This window comes from Saccostrea cucullata, unplaced genomic scaffold (assembly GCF_032062105.1).
Source record: "Saccostrea cucullata isolate Sc308-1 unplaced genomic scaffold, CSIRO_AGI_Scuc_v1 ctg658, whole genome shotgun sequence".
Classification (NCBI taxonomy): Eukaryota; Metazoa; Mollusca; class Bivalvia; order Ostreida; family Ostreidae; genus Saccostrea; species Saccostrea cuccullata.
Window position 1 is genome coordinate 1 of NW_026933693.1, and position 27133 is coordinate 27133.

A 27133-nucleotide genomic window follows, 5' to 3' on the forward strand; every position below is an offset into this window, starting at 1 on the left:
AACGAAACAAGTTGAACAAGCCTTAGATTTTTTTTTTCAGATCAACTGATGACTGAGGTATAATGATATAAAAATAAGAAATATAATGAAAATTATACATTACATGTACATAGAAAAATTAACAATATATATAATTTATAAATATTAATAAAAACTTCAAATAAATTTCAAATACAATTCAAAATTTTTGATATAGAAAAACTTTGTCCTTGTTTGGTTTATTTTTTGTGATTGTGAAAAATAAATAAAATACGGAATGTTTACAATTTTTGATCGCAAATTAAGTATTCACAAAAGTTTAACGTCATGTGACATAAAATTTAATGCACAGGCCCCTACCAGTGCAATCAAAGCGGTTAAAAAGGAGATGATCATGCAGTTTCGGTGGAGAAATCGGCGATATTGTAGATCTGTTTGCCATCCAAAAAGCTTCAACAAAAACCCGTTATCTGGACGAAACAGAATACCTCCAACACAAGCAACGGCAGCGTTGGCAAGCGTTAAATCGGCAATCCGTGGATAGGTGGATCCAAAGGCGTGGTGGGCTAAGATGAAGGATCGTATACTGTAGAGAACATACCAAGGACCCATAAACACCCGGATTTCTCGCATCTTATTCTTGAGCGACAAGGGTTTCCGGATGAACTGCGTCAAAGACACGACAAGTTGACACACAATGGCACGTTCTGGAGAGTTGATGAACTCTAACCATGGCCATGGCAGCTGTTTTCTATATTCCAAAAGGAAAACAATGCAAAAGACCGAGTTGTAAAATTTTAGGTTGTGTTTCCATATCCACGCAAATAGGATAGTAGCTAAAAAACTCAATGAACTATGAAGAAGGGTTTTATCGCCGAAAAAGGACGAAAAAATCCCACATGTTAGAAAACAGATAAACTGAGGAATATTCTCGGCGTTGAAGGATTTTCTATAAAAAGTTTGAAGTGCAAAAGAAAAACAAATATTTTGTTGTAGAATATTTACGGTTCCAATCATTTTGCTTCACATATTCTCCAATATATCTTTTCTTGTAGACAAGTTAAATATTATTTTTCAGATGAGTGAACGGCAACCGTCTTTTTATAATTTGTCCTTTTTAAGGAAATATAATACTTGTTTGTTATATATCAGTTTATTATTACGTAATATTATTCAGAATTTAAAACGAAAGTTTGTATCATTTATATCACTGTACAGAAGTATATCTAGGCTTTTTGAAAATGGTGGTCTAAACTTCCAAATCGATAAACCAATCAGAAACCAATCTAAATTAAGAACCTGGAATTGTCCATGTTCCTGCATTCCTAAATTAACCAACAGAATCGAATTCTCGTTTTCATTGAATAAAGAACCATTAACACATTTTTTTCTGTTTGGATATTTTTAGGGGAGGGAAATAGAGTGATACATGAATTATTATATAGATAAGCCTGATTCCCTCACATGAGGATGATCTACTTTCACAATCGTATCAATATACACTGTACATTGTATGTTGTATCTAAATATAAGCATAGGTGTCCTGGTAAACAGCATATATAATGTAGAAAGCTAGGTTTTAAAGATTATGTGTTTCCCGCTTAAGGTATTTCCATCTTTACAATTTTATTGGTTCAAAGTCAGTAGAAAAACTGCATTTATTTTAACTGAATATAGTTTAAAATAACTAAAGATAGCAAAAAATGTCAAGGTTACCTTTTATTAACATGTAAGACGACATTAAACAGGAGTGAATGTCAGCATTAAAAATGTAAATAGTGAAAACCTGATAATATAAAAAAATATCCTTTTTTAAAATAATACTTTAACTTTACTTAAATTCTTTGCATTACACCTATTGAAAAGCATTCACCCTAAGATATGTTTTCTAATGGGTATGAATATAAATTATTTTAAAAAAAAATTCCAAAAACCTATGACATCACATGAGGGAAAAAAGAAGAGAGTGGGTTGGGGACGGGATACTAAAGAAAGGGCGGAGCCATAGGGAGTTCTGATATAAAATTACTTGAGCTATCGCTCAAAGATGAAATTTTACACACACACGGAATGTATGAACTTATAATTATGACCTTAACTTTTGTTCGCATTATCAATCAGGGTCTTCCTTAGGCCAAAGGAGTTATGTAAAGTTTTATTGCAATATCTCAAAGGCTTCTCGAGATCTCGCGCGGAAACGAAAGTGTGACGGCTAGACAGAAAGACAGACTGACGGACGGACAGACAGACCGATACATGTACCCGTCACTTTCAGTGAATGCGGTGGACACCAATTGATGTGCTGTTTATGAGGCCAGGAGGGATGTGGTTAAGATACACGGAATCTAGCTTTCTTAAAGTATATATATGGTTTACAAACAATTTAAAGAAGAATGTAAAGATAAACTTGAAATAAAAAGAACAAAGTTTAATAGATGTCGGAAAACTGTAATACGTAGGCAAAATGACTTTAATTATTGATTATTTGATATACGCACCTGTACTGCAATGATTTTGTTATATTTGTACTGATGTATAAATATTTACAATATTTTTTTCTCTTTAACTTTTATTTTATACTTTTTAGGTTACATATTGCAACATTTTAAATTTTACAACGTCCTCAAAAATAATAAAAAAACTTATTAAAAAGTATGGCTGACATTTTTAAATAAGGGAGAGAATTCAATCAGTGAATGATGCTTATCTATATTTCCGCACACATTCTTCACACCAATTTCCGCTTTCATCTCGTATTTCAAGGGGTTTCGGTCCCTCTGTGTGTTAAACTTAGCCTTTTTTTTTTTTTTTTTTTTCAATTTTTAGACTTGGTAAACTTATTCTAAATTCACATGCAATTTTTCTTAGCTTTATTTAAAAACTGTTTGAAAATAAAGGCTTTTTCTAATTCGAAATGTCTTTTAGTGTAGATTAATATACCCGTCAGACAACATCCCAGATGTGTGATGATCCCAGCAGCTATATATATTTGGGGGAAACTCTTCCAATCCTTACACTTTATATATCCCAGGTCTGAGAGAGAGAGAGAGAGAGAGAGAGAGAGAGAGAGAGAGATGGGGGGAGGAGGAAATATTTACATGAAAATGTCAGTCGGGTTCGATATTCTCTTCGCATATGTCATTTTTCACATCGCAAGTCAGACGATGAGCCTGATGTTTGTTTTGGACCGACTATGTTATCGAGCATAGTCCGGGGTCTCATTCGTCGATCGATGGTGTGCAAGAACAGAGTGTATCGGGCTCGACATTCTCGCTTTCTTCTAACAGGTGCGATGACAGACGTGGGGGACAAATTTTGTTTGGCCGACTATGATGCAGTTGGATTTGATCTGGATCATACACTGGCGAAATACAAACTGGTAGAATTAATGAATGTAAGACTAAATAGAAAATTGTTTTTTGTTGAGCAAAGAAATAATTTATAAAGTTATCGGTATCATGCACTGTCTACTTTCATTTTCGGTCACAGTTCTATACCAGTGGCGGATTTAAGGGGGGCGCACCCGGCGCGCCCCCCCTAAAATTGTCAAAGTTAGCATAAATCATAGCTTTGTTGAGAAAATGTTTAAAATGTCTACTCGGTAGACCTCATTTTTACCCTACAAAACCTCTAGAATCCATGAGGTTCCGGGGGCTTCGCCCTCTGGGTCCCCACCAGGGCTTTGCCCTGGACCCACTGGGGGCCTCAAGGCGGCCCCCAGACCCCCTGCCTATATCTTGCGCCCCCCCTAACTTCAATTCCTGGATCCGCCCCTGTATACAAGCTAGTACTTGAAGTATAAAGTGTTTATTCAATGTGGATTGTTTTTTTTTCCTCCTGAATTATCTTATTTATATACGACTTAAATCATGGCCAAGTGAGTAAGATTTTCTAAATCAGCAAAATGACAAATTAATTTTAAAATTGGATAAGAAGCAAAATATACATGTCTGCATGTAGTATGACTTCCAGGCCCAGGTGTCATGTGGTCAATAATTGGTTTAATTCGCAGAGGCATAAAAATTTAGAGAGAAAAGAAAAAAGACATCAAGAATTGAACTTGAAAGTTTATAACGTTCAAACCTGTGTCAAGTGAAGATCCTAGATATATTACTATTAATTTCAGTTCAGTGCGAAGTTTTGCATAACGTCACGATCTTTTTCGACAGACGCATCCAGCATAAACAATTCATATGTGATTGGTCAGCTCATATTATCAACATTGTCACAGAAATAGTCTGTTGTACAAGCAACCAATCAGCGATTAGAAGAAAGTTCCAGTCTTAAAGCTTGCGGTTAGGAGGTGTTTACTATTTACCTTGAGCACAGCTGTCAAACTAGATTGTGACGTAATGTAAAACTTCACTCTTAACTGCAATCTGTAGTAACATAAGAATCTAAGTTACACTAAGCATTAACAGTGCATTGTATACGGATAATCAGTTTATTTCTGAAATACAGGTCTGTAAGACATTTATTATTTAAATGATAGAACATTCTATCTAGTATTAGCCCCTTCATGGTAACTGCGGTACTACACTTTTGCAGGGCAAAACAATAATGTTTCGCAAAGTTTTTGTTGACAGATAATTAAATGACATATATAAAACAATTACTTTAATGTCACATTTCACCAAACTTTATCATTTTGCCCTGCAAAAGAGCAGCAAGAGCAGTACGTCAGTTACCGTCTATTGAGGTAATATCTAAGTGATTTGTTATTACATTTTTGCTGTTAACTTTATTTGTAGCTTGCCTATGACTCTCTCTGTGAAAGTCTCATTAAGCGGGGATATGACCCGAAAATAAAGGACAAACTCGATGTTCACAAGGATTTTGTGTAAGTAATTTTATTTTTCGCTAAGACTTAAATGTGTTAATTTTGAAATATAGAAGATAGAAATTAGGACTCGCATGGACTTAACCACTCGGTTTTCATGTTAAAGTTAAAAGTGTTATATGAGTGTTTTGAAGACTTTCTGCTTTTGTTTTTGGTCAAAAAAATGTAAAATGTAAACATTATTAAATTTTGTATCAGTTTTACTTAATGTAATATAGTAAATCAGTAAATGGTAGATAAAAAAAGAAGCATATCATAAAATTAAGATTTTTATAATTTACATTTTATAATTTTGGAGATACATGACATCATTTTATTTAACAGGTGCAAAGGTTTATTTCTTGATTCAGAAAAAGGCAACATTCTCAAACTGGGACATGATGGGAAAATCCTCAAGTAAGTTAGGAGATATAATCCCTATTAACTATTGTAAAACAACTAGTCTAGTAAGCAACTTTAATTTACAGAGTATAATTTGCAGTTTAGTTAACATTTCCTTTGAAAATGAAGTTGGGCACAGCTAATGAAATAAAGAATCAACATTTTTTTTTGTATGGGCAGATATTGTAAATCAACTATTGTAGCAAAAAAAATTATACTTTTTAAATTATTTGTTAAAAATGAACACATTTTGTACTTTGCACTGTCCTCTGTATGACAAACTTAGATTTTAACATAATTTTGATATTTTTAGTGGTAAACTATACTATGGTACTGTTCCATTTATTTAAATGCTTTTAATGCTGCAAAAGTTAAACCATTATGTTCATGTGTAGCTAGATATAAATGCTAAATATAAATGCAAGGACTATATAGAATTGTGTGAATTTATCTTGCTTGCATTAGCCATTATGTTTTCATTCAGTTTTCTGTTCATCATTTCATTTGTTATCTTGACTGTATGGTAGCATGGTGATGTCAATCAATTTAATTGAGTTGAATATCTACATATCAGGGTTCACCACAAAAGATAGGATATATAATTTTTCAAGTAAAATTAACTTATTTTTTAATATCCTCTATCTCTTTATCTTTCTTCAAATATAAATCTTTAAATAAATACCTTGTAAAATACAAATTGGTATCAATTTGTCATAATCTGTCATACTTCAAGGTGTCGTTTTCCATTTTTTAAGGTGTAGTCATGGAACTAAAATGATGGAAAAAGAGAAGATGTTATCTGTTTTTCAAGTAAAATTACACTTAACTTTCAGGAGGCCATAAATCTCTATATATCTTCAAATATAAATCTGTTAAATACAATACCTTGTAAAATACAAGTTGGTACAATATGTCATGTAATCTGGCAGTAATACACATAGGTCATGTCAAGAGTCATTTTTCATTTTTCTAAGGTGTAGTCATGGCAGTAAGTAAACATGTCATGTCAAAAGTCATGGCAGAAGTTATCTGGTCATGGTCAAGACTTACACTGGTACACATGGTTGTCAAGAGTCATGGCCATACACATCATGTCAAAAGTCATGGCAGTAAGTACACAGAGGTTATGTCAAGCGTCATGGTAGTAAGTACACATAAGTCATGTCAAGAGTCATGGCAGTAAGTACACATAGGTCATATCAAGAGTCATGGCAGTAGTACACAAGGGTCAGGTCAGGAGTCATGGCAGTAAGTACACATAAGTCATGTCAAGAGTCATGGCAGTAAGTACACATAGGTCATATCAAGAGTCATGGCAGTAGTACACAGAGGTCAGGTCAAGAGTCATGGCAGTAAGTACACACAGGTCATGTCAAGAGTCATGGCAGTAAGTACACACAGGTCATGTCAAGAGTCATGGCAGTAAGTACACATAGGTCATGTCAGGAGTCATGGCAGTAAGTACACATGGGTCATGTCAAGAGTCATGGCAGTAAGTACACATAGGTCATGTCAAGAGTCATGGCAGTAAGTACACACAAGTCATGTCAGGAGTCATGGCAGTAAGTACACTTAGGTCATGTCAAGAGTCATGGCAGTAAGTGCACATTGGTCATGTCAGGAGTCATGACAGTAAGTTCACATAAGTCATGTCAGGAGTCATGGCAGTAAGTACATACAAGTCATGTCAGGAGTCATGGCAGTAAGTACACATGGGTCATGTCAAGAGTCATTGCATGAAGTAAACACAAGATAATGTCAAGAGTCATTGCAGTTAGTGCACATGGGTCATGTCAAGTCTTGGCAGTAAGTACACACAGGTCATGTCAGGAATCATCATGTCAGGAGTCATGGCAGTAAGTACACATAGGTCATATCAAGAGTCATGGCAGTAGTACACAGAGGTCAGGTCAGGAGTCATGGCAGTAAGTACACATGGGTCATGTCAAGAGTCATTGCATTAAGTAAGGAATAGGTATGTTTTTGGAAAGTGTTTATTTTTAAACTATTTTTTCTTTGCTAGAGAGATTATAAATTAAAATAATTTTTTTTTCTTGTAGAGGACATGAAATTCCGTTTCTTTGAGAATTACTTTGACATCCCAGCCCTCGTGTGTTGTGCTCATATTGTGGATTTTTTGGATAAAGAGGTGACTTTTAAGTAACATATTACTGTAATTATTTATCTGAAAAATTTATTTATAGTTGTACATGATGCTAATTTTAAATTTAGGTTAAAACATGCTTATGACAAACAGACTACCAGGGTACTTAAATTCATAATGAATCTTTATTTCCTTTAATTTCAAAATGTATAATGAACTTATCAGGTAAAATGAATTATCTTCATAATGACCAAAATTGTTTGTCCTTTGATTTTTGCAAAAACTATCTAGTTTTAATATATTTGTCCTTCATGAAGATCTTTTAAATTACATTTGATTTTACTTTCAAATGTCTTTGTTCAGTACACTTTTTGGAATATTCAATTTGACAATGGTGATCTACTGCATGCTTCAATCAAAGAACTTGAAATTTGATAAAGATAACTTTCTTTTCTTAATAGAATGGCGGACCATGTGAAAAATATGACTTCTGGAAAGATATTTATGGTGCTTTTGGAGAAAACTATATTCCCACCCAATTCGCAAGTAATAAATTTTCTCTCGTATCTTCTCACAATTTACAATTATAGCAATACTTTCTTAAAAAATAAAACTTTTAGAAACTTAACTCTTCATACCTATGTCACATATTAAAAGAATATATTACTGTAAAGGATAAATTTAAAATTATGTATCATTCAAACTCACTTATTTGCCATTAATTAAACATAAAAATTTGAATTTCAAATAAGTTTGTTGCGACTCTAAATTTGTATTTGGTTAAATTAATTAAATTGGAGAGGTGCATCACATGAAAGCAGTTGACTGACTGGCATATACATGTTTGAAATAAGATAAATTTTGAATTGAAATGCAGTGTGTGTTAATGCAAATCCACATTTAGCAGATAATTCAATAATTTAGAAAGAAAACAATGCAGATGAAAACAGATATCACCACCACCATGAATACACTCTCTCTCTTTGTATCATGTAGAAAATGCAGGATGGTTCTTCCCTAGTGTAAAAAAAAATCCTGAGAAGTACCTACAGCCAAGTAGTAATGGTGTCAAGGAGTGGTTAAAAGAATTAAAGGGAGATAAACGAGTTGTCTTTCTCATGACATCATCAGCCATAGATTTTGCTGGAATGGTCATTGAAACAGTGCTAGGGTAGGTGACTTTATTTTATTTTATTTTATGTAAGAAAAGTTTTAAAAATCTTTGATGAAAAGTTAGCATGTTTGTCTGTAAGGTAGATACATTTTAAACGTTAATGTTTTAAAAATCTGTATGGTTGAAAATCGATCTGGTATCTGAAGAAAAGCTATAAATTTTCCAAAGAAACTTTTTTCTTCAAAGCATCACAGGCTTAATTCTCTCAAGCTCAGTAAAATCTCTAGTAAAGCACAGTCCTTAAACAGACATATATTTATTAGATATACAAAATTTCTATTTATAGGTCAGACTGGAGAAACTATTTTGATGTTTACCTCACTGATGCCAAAAAACCAGGATTCTTCACAGAAAATAATAAATTCAAGTTAATTGGTAAGAAAAAAAATGTGTTCATTAGATATACAGAGAAACTTGTCTATTCCAGATGTTGTGTAATCCAAAATCTTGTCTATTTAATACAGTGTAAACTTTAAGTCCCTTGCTGTAAATTCAGTGTTTTAAAGACCCAATTTTTTTACCGTACGGTTACCTGAGGAGGGGGAGTGGTCAAAGTAACAGTGGTGTTATTTACCTGGAGACCCATACCCAAGATGTCAAAAATCTGTGTATACGTAGCATTACACAGGAATCTGTGTTTGGTAATTTATTTATGTTTTGTGTCTGGTTTTGAGTAAATTTTAAAATAATTATTTTAATATGGAATTTATTTGTAAACTAAACACATTCATCGAAATCATGGTAATTTTGAAGGAAAAAAAAATAATAAGATATAAGTATATCGTTTTTCAAAATTACATAAAAGAAAAATTAACCAGTAAAAATACATATCAATAATATTATCTTTTTTAATCTTCAATAAAAGAAATCACTTGATTAAAAAAGTCTGACTATTGAAATAAAAAATTATTGATCCACCTATTCGTTTAATATATCGAAACGTCTCTTTTTTTTGGCCAACAATGTTGTCCAAAATATTCCATATTTTTTATTCTTCGTGTGTTAACAAAATTTTATTGTTAGAAAAATTTCTTTTCGGAATCGATCACTATTAATTATCTTCACATTTTCATTACGTATATATATATATACAGACGCTAGAGGAAATTCGAGCATTAATTCTGACATCAATTTCTGTACAACACCTTGCGGATTGTAGCCATAATACAAAATAAAAATCTTTTAAAAACTATGCTATGCCGTTTATTATGCTGAATATTTTTCTTATATCCCATTTCTTAAAAATATAATTTAATTCGTCGGAAGAATTACGGCAAATAGAGCCGGTTTCTGTGGACGAAAATTATACAGATAAACGTGGACGATATAGCACTTACAAGTAACAAACAGCAGTGAAGATAGAAAAGAAATACTTTATTATGTCAATGTTTAAATAATCTACTTTCAATTATTTTTTGAAATAAAATTCAAACATATTATAGCGTGTATACTTGCGGGTACATGAAAATGAAAACAGGTAATTGTTTTCAAAACCTGCAAACTCAGATTATCATGAAGCACAGGTAGCTGATGTCAATCAAACCAGAAGCTATTGTTTTTTTAATGAACAGGCGGTAAACTATTATTGAATCAGGTAGAGGTTAACATAAAATTGGGTGTTTAAATGTTGTTCATTCAGGAATGTTAACTTATCTGGCCAATGTCTTTAGAAGCAATGGTGTCCAGATAAGACAAATTTCACAGTAATTATTGAGCAAGAGAATTTACTTTTCTTAATGGATTTTCATGATATTAGAGATTGCCTGTAATGTGTGTTGATTTATTACTCTTCCTAGAAAATGGAGAAAACAAGGGTAATGTTGAGGAACTGGAACCATTCAAAACTTACTCTAATGGAAACTGGACAGATTTGATGAAATTCCTGTCCAAACAGACAGGGAAACCAGACCCAAAGGTTTGTAAACTTTAAATATTCGACAGATAAGTGTAGAAAATGCTTCCCCAGTATTCCATGTCTAGTGATGTTCTGTTATAGTACTTAAGGCTGGATTCTTTGTAGGTGGTGTACTTTGGGGACAGTCTATGCTCAGACAGTTTTCCAGCTAAGACATTTGGTAACTGGGACGTAGTATTGGTACTGGAGGAAATGGAAGCAGAGGGCTACCATCTGGATTTAAAAGACGTCCTAGAACCAAAGCGCAAAGTTCCTAAACACCAGGTACATCTTAGAAGGATGCAAAAGTGGTGTTTCACCCATTCAGCTGATGTTTGGTGTCTCAGACCATGTATAAAAAGGCCTATTCAAGTATTGTGATGGGTTTTTATCAAGTTAGCAAACATAGTTGAAGCAAGTTGAGGTGTATTGGTTTATAATAAGCTTTATGATGTGTAGATTTATATTATCTTGGTTAATGTTATAAATCTTAATGTTATATCATAAAGTCAGAATTTAACCCCATTCAAGATTCATTAATGTTAGTATAATAATTTTAAAAACTTGAACAAATAACCATACAAAATTTGTTTCATGTTAAGGTGAACTTGGAGATAGATCCTGAAGAGGAGCGGTATATTCTGTCTGACTGCTGGGGGTCATTCTTCTACCACGAAGAGGAGGATCTGAAACATGATAAACACATGAACACTTACTGGGGGCGAATTGTCAGTCATTACAATGCTATAGCTGTACCAACCATAGAGTATATTGCAGGTAATATATAGCTGTACTAGCCATAGAGTATATAGCAGGTAATATATAGCTGTACCAACCATAGAGTATATAGCAGGTAATATATAGCTGTACCAACCATAGAGTATATAGCAGGTAATATATAGGTACCAACCATAAAGTAAATAGCAGGTAATACCATAGAACGGGTAATTTTTACTGCTGTAAATTTTTACGAATTTCTGTTGAAATAGGGTGATTTTATTTTTTATGCGCAAAATTTTTACGAATTTAGCATGTCTGTAAAAATTAAAATCATCAGAAGTGAAATTCCAGATCAATGTTTTAGGGTTACGAATGCATTAATACATATACCTGTTTTAAATATGTGTCTGGACAATCCGATGTAAAATAAAAACGAAATTGATTCCGTGATAACGAGTGTCAATTCCTTAAGTGATATGTTTATTCATTGAAATACCTTTATGCGAGTATATCGCATGCCCTGAATTTATTCCTTTGTCAACTAATACACATGTTCACGCATCATTATTGTTGCACGCCACGTGTCCGTCTTCATTTTTCATGAAAACAAAGAGATACAACTCAAGCCATCATGATTAAGTTGACAGAATTACAGGGGACATGGATTACGATGCATTAAAATGTTGAAGTTTTTACTGAAGGCAAATAAAAAGAAGAAACCCAGGGACAAAGTTTTGAAAAACAGATATAATTTTAAGACTTCAGTCTGTAATAACTAAGCCATTATCAGAAATTGTGCGTTCTGTAAGAAGAACTAGGTAATTGACGGTGTTTGTATAATTTGTGCATTAATTAAGATTTACTTGTGTGATTCTAATCGATAATCAATTAAAAATTTCTCCAAAATACCAACGAGTGTCAGTACTAATTCTATAGCCTCCAGGTACTTCGCTAATTGGCAATGATAGCATTGAAATACTCTCATAATAAGATGTTCAAAATTCAGGCAAGGCGCTTTTTATTTCTGTTAAATTTTCCGCATTTAAATTTTACGGATTTATAAAACTTGTAAAAATTAGCAGCATATAAAATATACCCGTTATACGGTATATAGCTGTACCAACCATAGAGTATATACCAACCATAGAGTATATAGCAAGTAACATATAGATGTACCAACTAAAGAGTATATAGCAGGTAATATAAAGCTGTACCAACCACAGAGTATATAGCAAATAATATATAGCTGTACCAACCATAGAGTATATAGCAGGTAATATATAGCTGTACCAACCATAGAGTATATAGCAGGTAATATATAGCTGGACCAACCATAGAGTATATAGCAGGTAATATATAGCTGTATCAACAATAGAGTATATAGCAGGTAATATATAGCTGTACCAACCATAGAGTATATAGCAGGTAATATATAGCTGTACCAACCATAGAGTATATAGCAGGTAATATATAGCTGTACCAACCATAGAGTATATAGCAGGTAATATATAGCATCAACAATAGAGTATATAGCAGGTAATATATAGCTGTACCAACCATAGAGTATATAAAATATATAGCTGTACCAACCATAGAGTATATAGCAGGTAATATATAGCTGTATCAACAATAGAGTATATAGCAGGTAATATATAGCTGTACCAACCATAGAGTATATAGCAAGTAACATATAGATGTACCAACCATAGAGTATATAGCAGGTAATTTAAAGCTGTACCAACCATAGAGTATATAGCAGGTAATATATAGCTGTACCAACTTAAGAGTATATAGCAGGTAATATATAGCTGTACCAACCATAGAGTATATAGCAGGTAATATATAGCTGTACCAACCAAAGAGTATATAGCAGGTAATATAAAGCTGTACCAACCATAGAGTACATAGCTGGTAATATATAGCTGTACCAACCATAAAGTATATATCAGGTAATATATAGCTGTACCAACCATAGAGTTTATTATATGATTGAATAATTTCCATCTCTCTGATTGGCTGAGATCCAACTATGTTAGAAAAATACTGTGTTGTATTGACTTGCACGTGATGTTCTGGGTCAATACAAGGATTTATTTCCTCTACATTGATCTAGAAATAGATTGGGAAATTCTAAATTGATACAATTTGTTTTAGAAAGCTATTTAAACGACTGTGATGTTTTTTTTTTCATGTGAAAAAACATGTTAAGCGAATATATATTTTAGGGTTAGGGTGGTAAGAGGGGAAGCAGGGACCCCCTCTAACACTTTTACTGAACAACATGGTTTTTTTTTTACTTTTTGGCAGTCAGTTTTCCCTGATAATACTCCTTCCTTTCAAAATCTATCCTATAAAAAGACTGACATTATATTATTTTTTTCATGGCAACTAAAATTGATTTAAAAAACCCATTTCAAATTGATACGTCTGGTAAGGTTTATTCACATTTTAATTCTGTTTCTCTCTTGTAATTGGCTAGGACTTAATCAAATGCAAGTTAACAAGTAATGAGCAGTATCATTTTATCAGTGAATCATATAATAAAACAATTATTGCAGTTTTTTAGGTCTTCGACCTTCGGGCTTGGTGAATATGTACTCCTCAGATGGCTAAATCATTGTATTGACCTAAAAAAAACAGCAATAATTGTATAATATAGCAGGTAATATATACAAAGCTGTACCAACCATAGAGTTTATAGCAGGTAATATAAAGCTGTACCAACCATAGAGTATATAGCAGGTAATATATAGCTGTACCAACCATAGAGTATATAGCAGGTAATATATAGCTGTACCAACCATAGAGTATATAGCAGGTAATATATAGCTGTATCAACAATAGAGTATATAGCAGGTAATATATAGCTGTACCAACCATAGAGTATATAGCAGGTAATATATAGCTGTACCAACCATAGAGTATATAGCAGGTAATATAAACATGTGAACACTTACTAGGGCTGTGTATTGAGCCAAAAATTTCGATATGATACGATACAATATTTTTTAAAGCGATATGCGATATATATATAGCATCAGAAAAGGCTTCTAAATCATTTTAATGCATACATTTCATAACAATTAAGTGTTTTATTACCCATTTTAAAGTTCTTGTCTCATTGACTTTAAAAATAACACTTCAATTAAAACTTTTGATGACAGTAAAATCAACATGTTCAAAAAAATTTCTCTTTGTATTTTGTAATGATTATAAAAACTGTTTTCTTTCCTTAGAAATTATATAATTATTGAAGGTTTTAATTCAAAAAAGTAAAATATAATCTTTGGTGATTGAAATTCCCATCTTTTAAACAGAATTTGAAGAAAAAATGTATCCAAAGGAAGGTGATTTTCACTTGAATATCGATACGTATCGATATATCGATATATAGATACAGCCCTAACACTTACTGGGGGAGAATTATCAGTCATTACAACGCTATAGCTGTACCAACCATAGAGTATATTGCAGTTAACAAAATTTGTTTGTGAAACATTGATGCCCAAAGTTATGGCTTGAAAAAGTTTAAGTCTTTAATGGAAAAAGAAAGGTCACAGTGTTAAGCCAAAGTTAAAGTCTTTTTAAAAGAAGGTCACAGTGTAAGGTCAAGGTCAAAAGGTAAAAAATATTTACACCCATTGAAAGGTCTTGTCACAAGTAATACACATTTAAGTCCTGGCACCAAATATTCAAAAGATATGGCCAAAGTTAAAGTTTGGATTTTTTTGTTTTGGTAAAAGGGTCAAATCCAAGTTCAAGAGGTCAATTTTAGTAGTACCCAAAGAAAGGTCTTGTTACAAGGAATGCACCTATGAAATATGAAAGTCATAGCCCCGCCCATTAAAAAGTTATCAGCAAGGGTAAATTTTTTGCTGACAAACAGATGGACAGACAGGGCAAAAACTATATATCTCCAATTATGGGACCATAAAGGGGGGTGCTCTATGCAGTACAAATTATATTTTTATCACTGTCAAATCAGTTGACGAAACTAAATTCATAGGGTGAGATATTAAAATTTGATCTCATGAACATGATAAGATTTAAGAATTTTAAGAGGATCTTTGCTATGTTATTTCAATAAGATTAGTCACAAGAAAAACAAATTTATTAAATGAACACTTTCTCTTTCTCTAGGCATGCCAATTGACTACAGATATACAAAGTTCAAAAACTCTGATGTTGGCAATACAGATGGATTTTATCCAGGAAAACCCAAGCCACTTCTCACTTGAGGATTTACTTAAATTATAGAGGTTTTAATTATTTAAAATATGTGATCTCAGTATGATTGTAGAGGATCTTTGATTTATAAACCAATGATAGACAGATTGTATTTATTATCATAACAGAGAAGGAAGAAAAAGCCTTCTGTGAAGGTGTGTTGTGGTTGTAACTGTCTGATTTACTTTGTACTTTTACATTTGTATTGTATATTTTTACTGATTCAATGGTTATTGAATTTGTTTCCCACAGAAACTGTGATAAATGCCTCTCATTCTAAGATTTTTTTTAATCTTGTGTTACTTAGAAATTGCTTTGTCTGATTAAGATTCTGACTTTGTTTTCTTCTTAATCTTATTAGATTTCAACAAGAAAATGTTAAATTTTGGTCTTTGCAATTCTTCAAGAATGCAAACTACTTTCAATTATGGCATCAAAACAATCAAGATCAGAAATCCTTCAGGGGAAAGTAGGAAATTTTATGTTTTATGAAATACCATGTGTGTTATTAAAGCCAAATGTAGGTCATGTAAAATAATTCATTTCACTTTCATTTATGTGTTTTAGTTTGCTGCATTACTCACTGTATTGTTTTATTAACCATCGAATACAGAAATTAAGTGTAGGTTCAAAATAAGTGAACACAACTAAAAGCTAAATAAAACCAAATAAATCTAGAATAGTAAATTTTATTCAACCAGTCATGCAGGGCATGTTCTGTTTTTCAGTATACATGTATACATAGATATCAAGTGAGCCATGTAGTTCACAGGCTTCTCCACTTCAAATGTGTTCCCAAACATGCTAGTCGATTCCAGCTAAGCTTATTGTACAAATTATGAAGTTTTTGTAAACTGTATTCTGATTAAAAATTATCACTTTCTTATGAATTTTATGTGTATGAATCTGAAATTTTTTATGAAAATTACATGTGAAGAATTTGTAGATACAACATTCGACACAAATAATTTAGACACTTCATCGTCTGGACCAAATTTATGGGTAAGAGAAACCAATTACAAGAGGTGCATTTTAGCATATTCTAGACACTTTATTTAGATGATTTGCTCAGGGAGACAGGTCTCCACATTGACAAGGTTAAACTGTGGCTGAAGTGAATAAACTGAATATTTTGTTCCTCAACTGTTTATCATTGTTTTCAGTGCATGTCTGTTGAGAGGTTTTTATCTCCTTTTTTGAGGGGGTTAAGTACTATCACTTTTACTTTCAATCATTGAAAAAGTTTTAATGTGATTTACATATTATATTTAGGTGCAAATAAAGCAGTTTCAATATACATATATTTGTTTTTCTTTTGTGTTTTAGGACCACTCACCCAATCTTTTTTTCTTCCTGTACTTTAACAGGTCTGGACGATTTCTAAATATGGAAGTCAAGAACGATAACCGAAAGTTGCTATAAATGGACATCAAGTAAACGTAATTATTTTTCTGACCAGTCAGACAACAGTATTTTTATACACCCCAAAACATATTTTAAAAGAACAAAAAAGATAACACGTGCTTTTGTTTTTTTTCTCAAAAAGATTTTTTCAACAAAAAATCTGTAGAAGTAAGATGAAAATTTTTGAAGAATAAAGTATTCCCCACATTTTTACCGTGAACAACCTTGACATTTTTATTTCGGTAAAGAAAAAATAATGTATGATAAAATGTAATCGTTTAGTACGCAGGTAAAGATCGCACCATTAAGTTCCTATCAAGTTCAATTATAACATTTACCAGAATATATTATATGTTAGTAAATGTAATTTTGATTATCCGTCCGATTTTCATCGATAATGCTTAAATTCCATGTGTATAGATCAACCCACACAAGTGTTTATCGTATGGACTATACACATTCAGTTTTAAATTAACACGGGTTTCATGAGCGCCGAATACTAAGCTATGCAGACTTAAATGGGTGTAGGGAAAGGCTTATAAAGTGGAGAAAATGTAAATATACATGAATGCGTTTTATTAAAAAAAAACATTTTGTTAAAAAAAAAACACTCAAAAAATAAAGACTGATATCTTTTCGATAAAATTTTTATGTCAGGCTATAAAAACTGAAAATTTTCCGTATTTATATCAAATTTTTAACGTAAGTTTTTGCTACCTCCTAGTAACAGATTTTGTATCCCACTTAAAACGTTTATGCTTTATCGTGTTTGTTCACGGTAGAATTGTCATAAATATTATTTTATTCCCAAATGGGCTTTAAGTTTACAAAAAGTTTGTTCTAAAAAAATCTTTTAAGCAAAAAACTTAATAACCACGTGTTTTATATATTTTCTCATGGGTTTGTCTAAATGCTGTTATCTGATTGGTCAGAAGGATTAGTGCCTTGTTTATTCTGTGTATTAATAGCAATTCACGGTTATCCCACTTGACTTCCATATTTAAAAGTTCTCACACACCCTGTTAAGGAACTGATTCAATACTTATTGGCATAACACATATTTGAGAAAAAAATGCAAAAATAAATTTGAATATTTTAAACTAAAGGTACTGTAAGCCAGCTCAAAAATTATACCCTATTGCAATTTTTACAAGTGACAATCTACAATTTTCTAAATGCAACATTGAACTTTTGAAACTGTGTTTGGTTAAAAAAAAGATGTTCTCTGGTATTGATTAATCTTTGAATAAAATATTTACATCCACTGTTTCTCTATAAAGAAATGATGGTCCTAAAATGATTTTATCACTCCTTGAAGTTGTAAAAATGAATCAAGTTAAAAAAAATATATCTATAGCTGACTAATTACTTCACAGCTTCAACTTCCTATATTTATTCATTAGAAAATGCACTGGACGCAAAGTTTATGCTTTATCTGACAGTGACCTTGAACTTTATCAAAATAAGGTTATGTCAGATCATGACACAATTTTTGTGTAAGAGCAATATTTGGTGTCAAGTATCAACCATGCTTAATTTGCCTCCACCTGAGAGGTATAGTTCTCACACGGAACTTAAACTTTTTTCTGCCAGGGACCTTGATCCTTCATTAGATGTGTTCCTCGTACAGCTGATTATGCAAAAGACACAAATAACGAATAATGACTTTAATCAGAGAATGCCTATTTTACATTTGTTGGCATGGATATGGGGAATGATAAAAGTCTGCAGTAAAACCATTAAGTCTATCCGGAGATCTATAATGTCTGCCATTCGTTTGAATTTCTTGTCTCTCCAGTTCCAGTCCAACACTACACTCTTTACACTGTCCAGGTGTAATGAACCTGAAATATAACACAGACATAGAGAATTCCAGTCCAACACTACACTCTTTACACTGTCCAAGTGTAACGAACCTGAAATATAAAACAGACAGAGAGAATTACAGTCCAACACTACACTCTTTACACTGTCCAAGTGTAACGAACCTGAAATATAAAACAGACATAAAGAATTCCAGTCTAATACTACACTCTTTACACTGTCCAAATGTAATGAACCTGAAATATAACACAGACATAGAGAATTCCAGTCTAACACTACACTCTTTACACTGTCCAAATGTAATGAACCTGATAGACAACAAAGACCCTAAAAATTTTACTTCATCTCAAGGTGGAGTGAACCTTTGCCAAAAAGAGAATATTTTTGTATTTTCATCTTAAGTTTATAGATAAAATTTGTTTACCAGTAGTATTTGTACATTGTTCCTCCTTCAATACAAGTAATTACAGTGACATTAAGGAGAAATACAGTACTATGTTTAATACCATTTTTGATGAGGCTGCAGATTCTGTTTGGTGTACCCAGTCCTATGTGACAAACATTCTTAGACAGATATTTCTGTTGTTCTTCTATCTACAACAAACAAGATAAAATTAAAAGAATTAATTGATTGTGTTCATGTCTAAAATAATCCGTATTTTAATACTTCTAGTCCTTATTCAGTTAGTGGTGAAGTACAAGATACACTTTGAAGTGTATTTTTCATAAAGATATGCGAGAACTAGAATATGATAGGGAAAAAGAAATTGCTGGTAGGGGATATTACAGAATGGAAGTTATTCCTATATTAAAATGCCATGAATACTTTATACCCTGTAAAAATATATAGTCTGAAACATTTCTTACTTTGAAGTGTTTTGCAAACAGTTTCGCACATTTGCACTCTTCTGTTTTGAAATCTGTTATATCCCTAAAATAAGAGTCCACAAATGTATTATTCAGTATGTATACTGACTCTCAAAACTTATTTCATCCAGTCAGTATTAAGTTCAAAAATAAGTCATAAATTAGTAAAATTATGAATAAGTATGGGCAGTACACTTTTACTGTTTTCTACAAACATTTTTTTTTAAAATTGGGGGAAATCACATTCATTACTTTGAAAGAAATACATTCTCACTCTCAATAAGTTATTTGAATGATGAATCAAAGGTACTTCTACTTTTTGCTATCTATTAACTGTTGATTAACGATCCAGATAAGCTGAAGGTTGCGTACCTGTTGAGCTGAACTGCTCGGATGGCAGAGGATGTTATAATGAGGACCAATGGAGAGCCAGGTTTGAGGTCACCACTAGACTTGACCAGCTTCTTCCATTTAGGGAGTATAGTTCTCAGGTAGGAGCTAGGGGTGTGGTCAGATTCACTGCTGACATAAAAATCACTGTCTGCAACAATCAAACAGCAATACAGCATTATTATTTACAAGTATCTATCTATAAATAGCCAGAGTGTTGTAAAAAATGAATCGATATAAACATTTGAATGCTGAATGCCTCTTAAACCTATTAAATTACTGGTTAACTCCAAATATTTAATCAAATTAATTTTCTGCATTCAAATCAACATTTCGGCATAGTTATTTCCCTATCAGGATCAATTATGTTACAGCAGGTATCCATCAAGTACAAAATTATGAAATCTAGATGCACCATTTGACTTAAATGAACATAATAAAAGATTATATAGCTTACAATGATGTAATACATAGACTGGTGTTAACAGATAAATCATAATTGTTTTATAAGATCCATTAGTTATGTGCAGTATGCATTTGGATAATATAAGTCCAAAAAGTATGCATAATACATCTGGTAGAATACATTGTACATTCATTGATGCATCATCTATGCAAATTTGGTCAAGAATGGGAATTAATTTGCTTCTACAATCTTCACTGGGATGCTGAGGAGAGAAAATAACATATTCTGACTTTAGGTAAAAATCACCTGGATCAAGCTTTATTTCATCCAACTCCACGGGAGAAAGTTTTCCCTCAAAGTGTTTAGAAAGTAGGTCAATGACATCAGTAGGACTCGCTCTGGATGATTTTCCTTTCTCTTTTAATTCTGTAGTTATCTTCTGTAAAGTTAAGAAAAATTTAAGATTTTGAATCATTTGACTACTACACTTTGTTCTCTCTCTTTTCTTTTTTCATGAGTCTATAGTTTTTTTTTTTTTTTTTTTTTTTTTTTTTTATTCACACAACATACAGCATTATATACATATTTCAAAAGAAACAGAATGATGTGTTTTTTATTTTAAGAAAGATAGAAACAATAGAGAGAAAGATAGAGGGGAGAGCAGAGAGAGAGAGAGAAGAGAAAGAGAGTGTGTAAAGATTCAAGTTAAGAGAATAGCAGATTCCATCTGTTCCACTGGGTATCAAACTTTTCCTTTTTACCATTCTTATAAGAGATAATTTTCTGTGTTTCATAATGAAATTTCATTTGTGATATTGCATTTTGTAAATTAATATGTTTCTTTGTGCACCTGGCAGTATAAATATAGTATTTAAGCCAAAGTATAATAACATTTTGAATATCAGTATTTTCCTCAATAAATCCTAAAATAAAAGATTTCTTAGTAACATTTATCATTAAACCAGTTTTTTCTTCAAACAAATGTACAAATTCTTCAAGAAAAAATTGTGTATTATCACATTCCCATAAAAGGTGTTCTATTGTTTCATCCTCAGTATGACAAAAACTGCATAATTTACAGTCATTTTTTTTTATTTTGAATAAAAATGAATTTGTTGCTAGGATTTTGTTTAAAATCCTATATTGGAACCATTGTAGTTTACAATCTTTTGTTACCCTAAAGGGTATCATGTGAATTTTTTTCCATTCCTGAGTTCCAACTTCTAAAAGCTCACTCCAATAAGTTTTACCTGCTGTGACAGAAGAATTTTGAATAAGGATTTCATAATAGCATTTAGATTTTCTACATTTCGTTACTGTGTAGATATTAGACATAATCATGGGATTAGTGAGCTTTTTTATTGTTTTTTCCTGACCGGAGTTTTTCATCCAATCCTTTATAGCATGATTAATACTACTGAATTCTAAGAAATTAATCTTTATATTTGGATAGGTGTTACAGAACTGCTCATAAGAAAATAGTGAACCATCTTCATTAATGATATCATTAATTTGTCTAATGTTGCTCTCAAACATTTGTTTATTATAAAATGGTTTTCCGCCAATATGCAAATGTGGATTGTAAAATAGTGGTGAGTCACCAGCAACATCAAACTTTTTCTCAAGATTTTGTAACATTATCCAGGACTTAAAAACATCTATCCAAAATTTATTTTTTAATGTTTTTAAAAAAGTTGAAGTATATTCAATTCCACAACTTATAAATTTGTTCAAATTAAATTTAGGAATGAGGTTTTCCAACCCTCTATTTGTAAAAATTAGATGTCTTATCCAAAATAATTTCATGGAGGCTATAAAAGATGTCAGATTTAACATTTTTAAACCCCCCTCTTCATATTTTTTTTACAATTACTTCTTTCTTAACCCTATGGGTTGAATTATTCCATATAAATGAAAAGAACATTTTTTCCAATTCCTTACAGAACAATTCAGAAGGATTTGGGATGGACATTAAAATATGATTTAGTAATGGTAGAACTAATGTTTTAATAACAGTAATTTTCCCTATGGGAGTTAAATACCTTTTCTCCCATTGTTTAAGTATTGATTTAATATGTACCAGTTTTGGTTCATAATTTAATGGTAGTATTTTATCCAATTCTACATCAAAATGTATTCCAAGAAGAGTAAATCTGGTAGTTCCCCAGTTAAGTTTGTAATTTGGAAGCAAAATTTCGTCACTAAACTTTTTTGAGCCTATCCACACTATGTGAGTTTTGGAATAATTAATATGTAATCCCGACATTTCTGAAAATGTCTTAAGTGTTTGCAGTGTTTCTGTGAGTGACGTTTTACTACCATCAAGAATAATTGATGTATCATCCGCTAACTGAGAAATCTTTTTTTCAGTATTGTTTATAGAAATACCTTTAATATTTTTATTTAATCTAATTTGGATTGCTAAAATTTCTGCACATATAATGAATATATATGGTGACAAAGGATCGCCTTGCCTACAGCCCCTCTGAATGTTAATTCTATCAGAAAGGTTACCACCTTGGTTTATTGCAGATGTAATATCTGTATTAAAAAGGGATACCCACTTCTTGATTGAGGGTCCAAAGTTAAAAAAGTTAAGTGCGCCTTGTATAAAGTTCCATGAAAGTGTATCAAAAGCTTTTTCAAAGTCAATAAGTAGTAATAATCCAGGTATATTTTCTTCCTCAGTGTAATGCATTATATCATAAATTAACCTGGTGTTTTCTCCTATAAATCTATTGGAGATAAAGCCTGTTTGATCTTCATTAATTATTTTATCTAAATAGCATTTCACTCTGTTTGCAATGGATCCAGATGCAATTTTATATACTGTATTTAGTAAAGTAATAGGTCGCCAATTCTTTAAGAATTGTCTAGGTTTATCACCTTTTGGTAACAAAGTAATGATACCATGTTTTTGTGTAATAGATAGACTGTTATGCTTATATCCATAATTAATAGATCTAACTACAAAAAACCCAATATATTTCCAAAACATCTTGAAGAATTCTGCAGAGAAACCATCTGAGCCAGGGGATTTATTTGATTTCATTTTGTAAAGTGTAGAAGAGGCTTCTTCCATAGTAATTTCGCCTTCTATAGATTCTGATTCTTTGTATGAAAGCTTAGGAATTTCTTTATTTCTTAACTCTTTGAATATATCAGTATTTATAGTATCTGTACTTTTTTTATATAACTGTTCATAAAAACATTTTGCTTCTCTTGAAATTTCTGTTTGGTCATAAATAGCAGTTCCATTATCATCTTCTAATCTTGGTATGATCTTACAAGTAAAGTTTCTTGATTCTAATGAACAAAAGTAATTTGATGGTTTTTCACCTTCCTCTACCCATTTTGCTCTACTTCTGATATATGAACCCTGTAGCTTATGTTTTCGAATATTTTCTAATTCTTGCTTATTACTTAATAACTCATCAATATTATTTTCACAGACATTTTCTTCCAATATCCTGATATTTTCTATCAATTCTTTCTCCTTATTTTCCTTTTTCTTTTTTATGTAAGTTGCATAGGATATAGTTTTACCCCTTATTTCAAAGAGCAGGGTTTCAAGAAATAATTGATCATTTATAGTGAAGGAAATATCTGAATCTAGGATATTATTTATGTTATCCATATTGTATACTGGAGTTGCATACTGTTTTTTAACATCTAAGATAACATTTTTAATGCATTCCAAATAATTTTCATCATAAAGTAAAGAATTATTAAACTTCCATAAACCCCTTCCTTTCTTAAAATCATTAAAAGCAATAGACAGTGATATTATGGAGTGATCTGATCTGTAGCTAGATTCTATAGTGCATTTTTCTAACCCTGACAAGAGTGACTCAGATATTAAAAAGAAATCTAAACGACTTTGTTTCAATGGAGTTTTTCTTCTCCAAGAGTATCTACGAACATTTTCGTGTAATTGTCGAAAAGGGTCAATATAAGAAAAATTTTCTATTATTTCCAAAATCTTGTCTCTTGCCTTTGGATTATTAATCGATTTATAATTGTAATAATCTAAGTCTGGGTTTATAACTAGATTAAAATCACCACACCAGATAATATGACTACAATGCATATCATCAATGTGATTTTGAATGCTTTCATAGAAGAGTGATGTGTCATTATTAGGACCATAAATAGTGCATAACAATACTTCATGGCCCTGAGTAAAATATAGATTCCATCAACATCGCCCTTTTCTGCAATGGGTTTAAAATCAAAGTTATTATTAATAAGAATTGCGACTCCCTTGGATTTTGTAGAATATGAACTAAAAAAGCACTGGTATCCCCACAAATTTCTTACTTCATTTTCTATATCACAGGAGAAGTGTGTATCTTGCAAGCAATAAATATTATATTTCAACGATCTTAAATAATTAAAAACATCCTTGCGTTTTGCAATATCACCTAAACCTTGGCAATTTACGGATAGAATTTTAACCATTTGGTATAATAATTGTGCAAAAACTGTTAGATACCCAACGGAACGATGGAGGTGAACTCATGATTTAAATATGTAGAGATTCAGAAAAGAAAAGAAGATAGAGCAAAGAAGAGAAAAGCAGTAAAATAAATCAGATAATGATTTTCAACAGTAAAAAAAAGTTCCACGAAAATACAAGTTGACTACCGTGATATAGTGAGTCACTGTTTGGAATGTCAAAAATCAACGCATATGACACCGGAAATACATTTTACAGCACTAAAATCAGTTGAGGTAAGGACGGATATTTTAGTCCCGGAACTTATTTACCTTGTGTGCAATGTCATCAAGAACTCGTTTTTTCTTCACCTCTGCGTAAACCGATCCATTGAAGTACCATGCCGATGAAACACCCTCACAGTCCAACAGGCGCGCGATCAACTCGCCGTTCTCCTTGGTAACGTCATCGCCTAGTCGAATGTTACCGGGGGCCGCCTTCACTTTTGACCGCTTTCGCATTATATGGGCCTTTTTGTCGTTATTTGTCATTTTCATGAGAATTGGTTTTGGTGCTTTACCCTTGGATCCAGGTATCCTGTGACATGCCACAATGTCACATTCGTTAACCTCTACATCCCCTTTCTCCTTCAATACAGATTTCACGACCTCTATAATATCCTCATCTTCTGTTTCCTGAACTCCGTAAATTTTAATATTGTTTTTTCTGCTGTATTGCTCATTATAGTTAGCTTTCACTGTGGCAAAAGTAGCAAGATCGTTCAGCTGATCCATTTCCTTTTTCAGTTCTCTATTGTTTTTGTTAGTTTCGGACAGTTTTTCTTTTAGAGTTTCGTTTTCCATTGTTAATCTATCGACGTCTTTTGTCAGGTTATCGATTCTTTTATTTAACAGCGTTTCTCTTTTTTCTGCATTTGCTTCATGAATCTTCAGAAGTCCTTTCACTATATTAGTCACCATTGATTCTAAATCGCACGTTTTGACCGTTTGTTTCAAACATTCTTTAATTTCAAGTAAATCAGCTTTTAATGACCCTATTGTCAAGTCATCTGTTGTTTCAACCGTTTCATTTCTTTCAGTCCCAGATTTACTTTTTTCTGACCCTTTCTTAGTACCAGGCATGTCTTTGTTTTTATTTGGAGGTAGCGTAAACAAAGTCTTTCACAAGGGAAAACAGCATGAACAAATCGAGGTGTTTAAAGATCGTAGTAAGCAGAACTCACGACTGTGTAGAATCTCCTTTCTTAAAAACACAGATAGATCGTTTCAAATATTTTTTTCACAGTGTAAAGGTTCCTCTGAAGTTATTTTAGCACACTGTTAGGAAATCCTTAGTCACAATAGTCATTAATTCACTAAATATCTCCAAACTCGCGCTCACCGAAAAAACACCTCTTACCTCACGAGCGCCATCTTGCGTTTCTCCATGAGTCTATAGTTTATAGAATGTTTTAACAGATGAAAAATTCTAATAGGTTTTTTTTTTAAGTTACATTGTACATACATATAATATGTATACCCAAGGGGCAATACGAACTAAAAATTGTCTAAATTTTACAAATGACTATATAGAAAAACTTTGTTTTATAAAAGTTGCATGAACGTATGACTTTACTTCATTGTAAAGGTACATATAACTTGTTATATCCTTATACAGTAATAACAGAATAAGGAATAGTATAGATTTTTGTTGTGGACTCCAAACAACTTCACTGGGTCTATAAATTGGGATTGTACCAAAAAAAAAAATACATCAAAAGACATATCAGAGAGGCATGTTTAAAATTACAAGAGTCATTCTAGTTTTAAATCTAAAAAATATACATAAAATACACCTTTCTTTTGCGTTTTTGTTTCTTTTTAGTTCTATTCCCCTGGTCTTCCCCCTCCTCCTCAGCTGATCTCTTGTTGGAGACTTCACCTGTATTCTTCTGTTCTCCTTCGTCTGAACTGTTTTCTTCTATTTCTGTAGAATTCAAGTATCAATTACCCTGTTATTAAGAAAATCTTAACTTGATGAATTTAATCATACATACTGACACACATCCGACTATATCACAGTATCAGGGAAGTGCTTGTTCAATGTAGTTTTCGAAAATCTGTTAATGGATTATTAAAACTTGACTTTGTAACCTCTGGGAAAAATAAAACTGAAATCGACATCTAAGAACTTACTGTTATTTTGAACACGATTGTCAGTTTCCCACCACTCATCTTCTAAATTATCAGCCATGCCTGTTTGTTGTCATACAAAATATTCCGAATATCGATCCCGAGCAAAATAGCCATATGCCCGATCCCGGGGTATATTGTTTTTGCCCTGTCTGTCTGTCTCAACTGTTGTCAATTTTAACCTAACCCATAACGACTGCGTTGTTAGGGTCAGTGTTATGCTAAAGTCAAACTTATAATACGTACAGATCCGTGTTTTCGTGCGGGGGAGGGGGGGGGGGTCACTTTTAGTT

The 27133-nt window shown here is 32.1% G+C and overlaps 2 protein-coding genes across 2 annotated transcripts; one reads left to right on the forward strand and one right to left on the reverse strand.

The window, feature by feature from the left end:
* The first annotated feature begins 3090 nt into the window (after positions 1 to 3090).
* On the forward strand, positions 3091 to 15529 carry LOC134238951 (5'-nucleotidase domain-containing protein 1-like). The gene is made up of 13 exons (XM_062721066.1): positions 3091 to 3373; positions 4731 to 4819; positions 5144 to 5215; positions 5956 to 6040; positions 6498 to 6552; positions 7261 to 7349; positions 7766 to 7850; positions 8301 to 8475; positions 8765 to 8853; positions 10275 to 10393; positions 10499 to 10657; positions 10975 to 11149; positions 15233 to 15529. Exons 1-13 carry the CDS (start codon positions 3173 to 3175, stop codon positions 15328 to 15330), a joined length of 1491 nt encoding a protein of 496 aa, XP_062577050.1. The 5' UTR covers positions 3091 to 3172; the 3' UTR covers positions 15331 to 15529.
* Positions 15530 to 18391: 2862 nt separating this feature from the next.
* Positions 18392 to 26923, reverse strand: LOC134238987 (protein CMSS1-like). Its single transcript, XM_062721136.1, has 7 exons — positions 26844 to 26923; positions 26504 to 26634; positions 20517 to 20649; positions 19787 to 19955; positions 19415 to 19478; positions 19054 to 19141; positions 18392 to 18567 (listed from the first exon to the last, which is right to left on the reverse strand). The coding sequence occupies exons 1-7, from the start codon at positions 26899 to 26901 to the stop codon at positions 18395 to 18397; spliced, it is 816 nt and encodes a 271-aa protein (XP_062577120.1). The 5' UTR covers positions 26902 to 26923; the 3' UTR covers positions 18392 to 18394.
* Between the last annotated feature and the right edge of the window lie 210 nt (positions 26924 to 27133).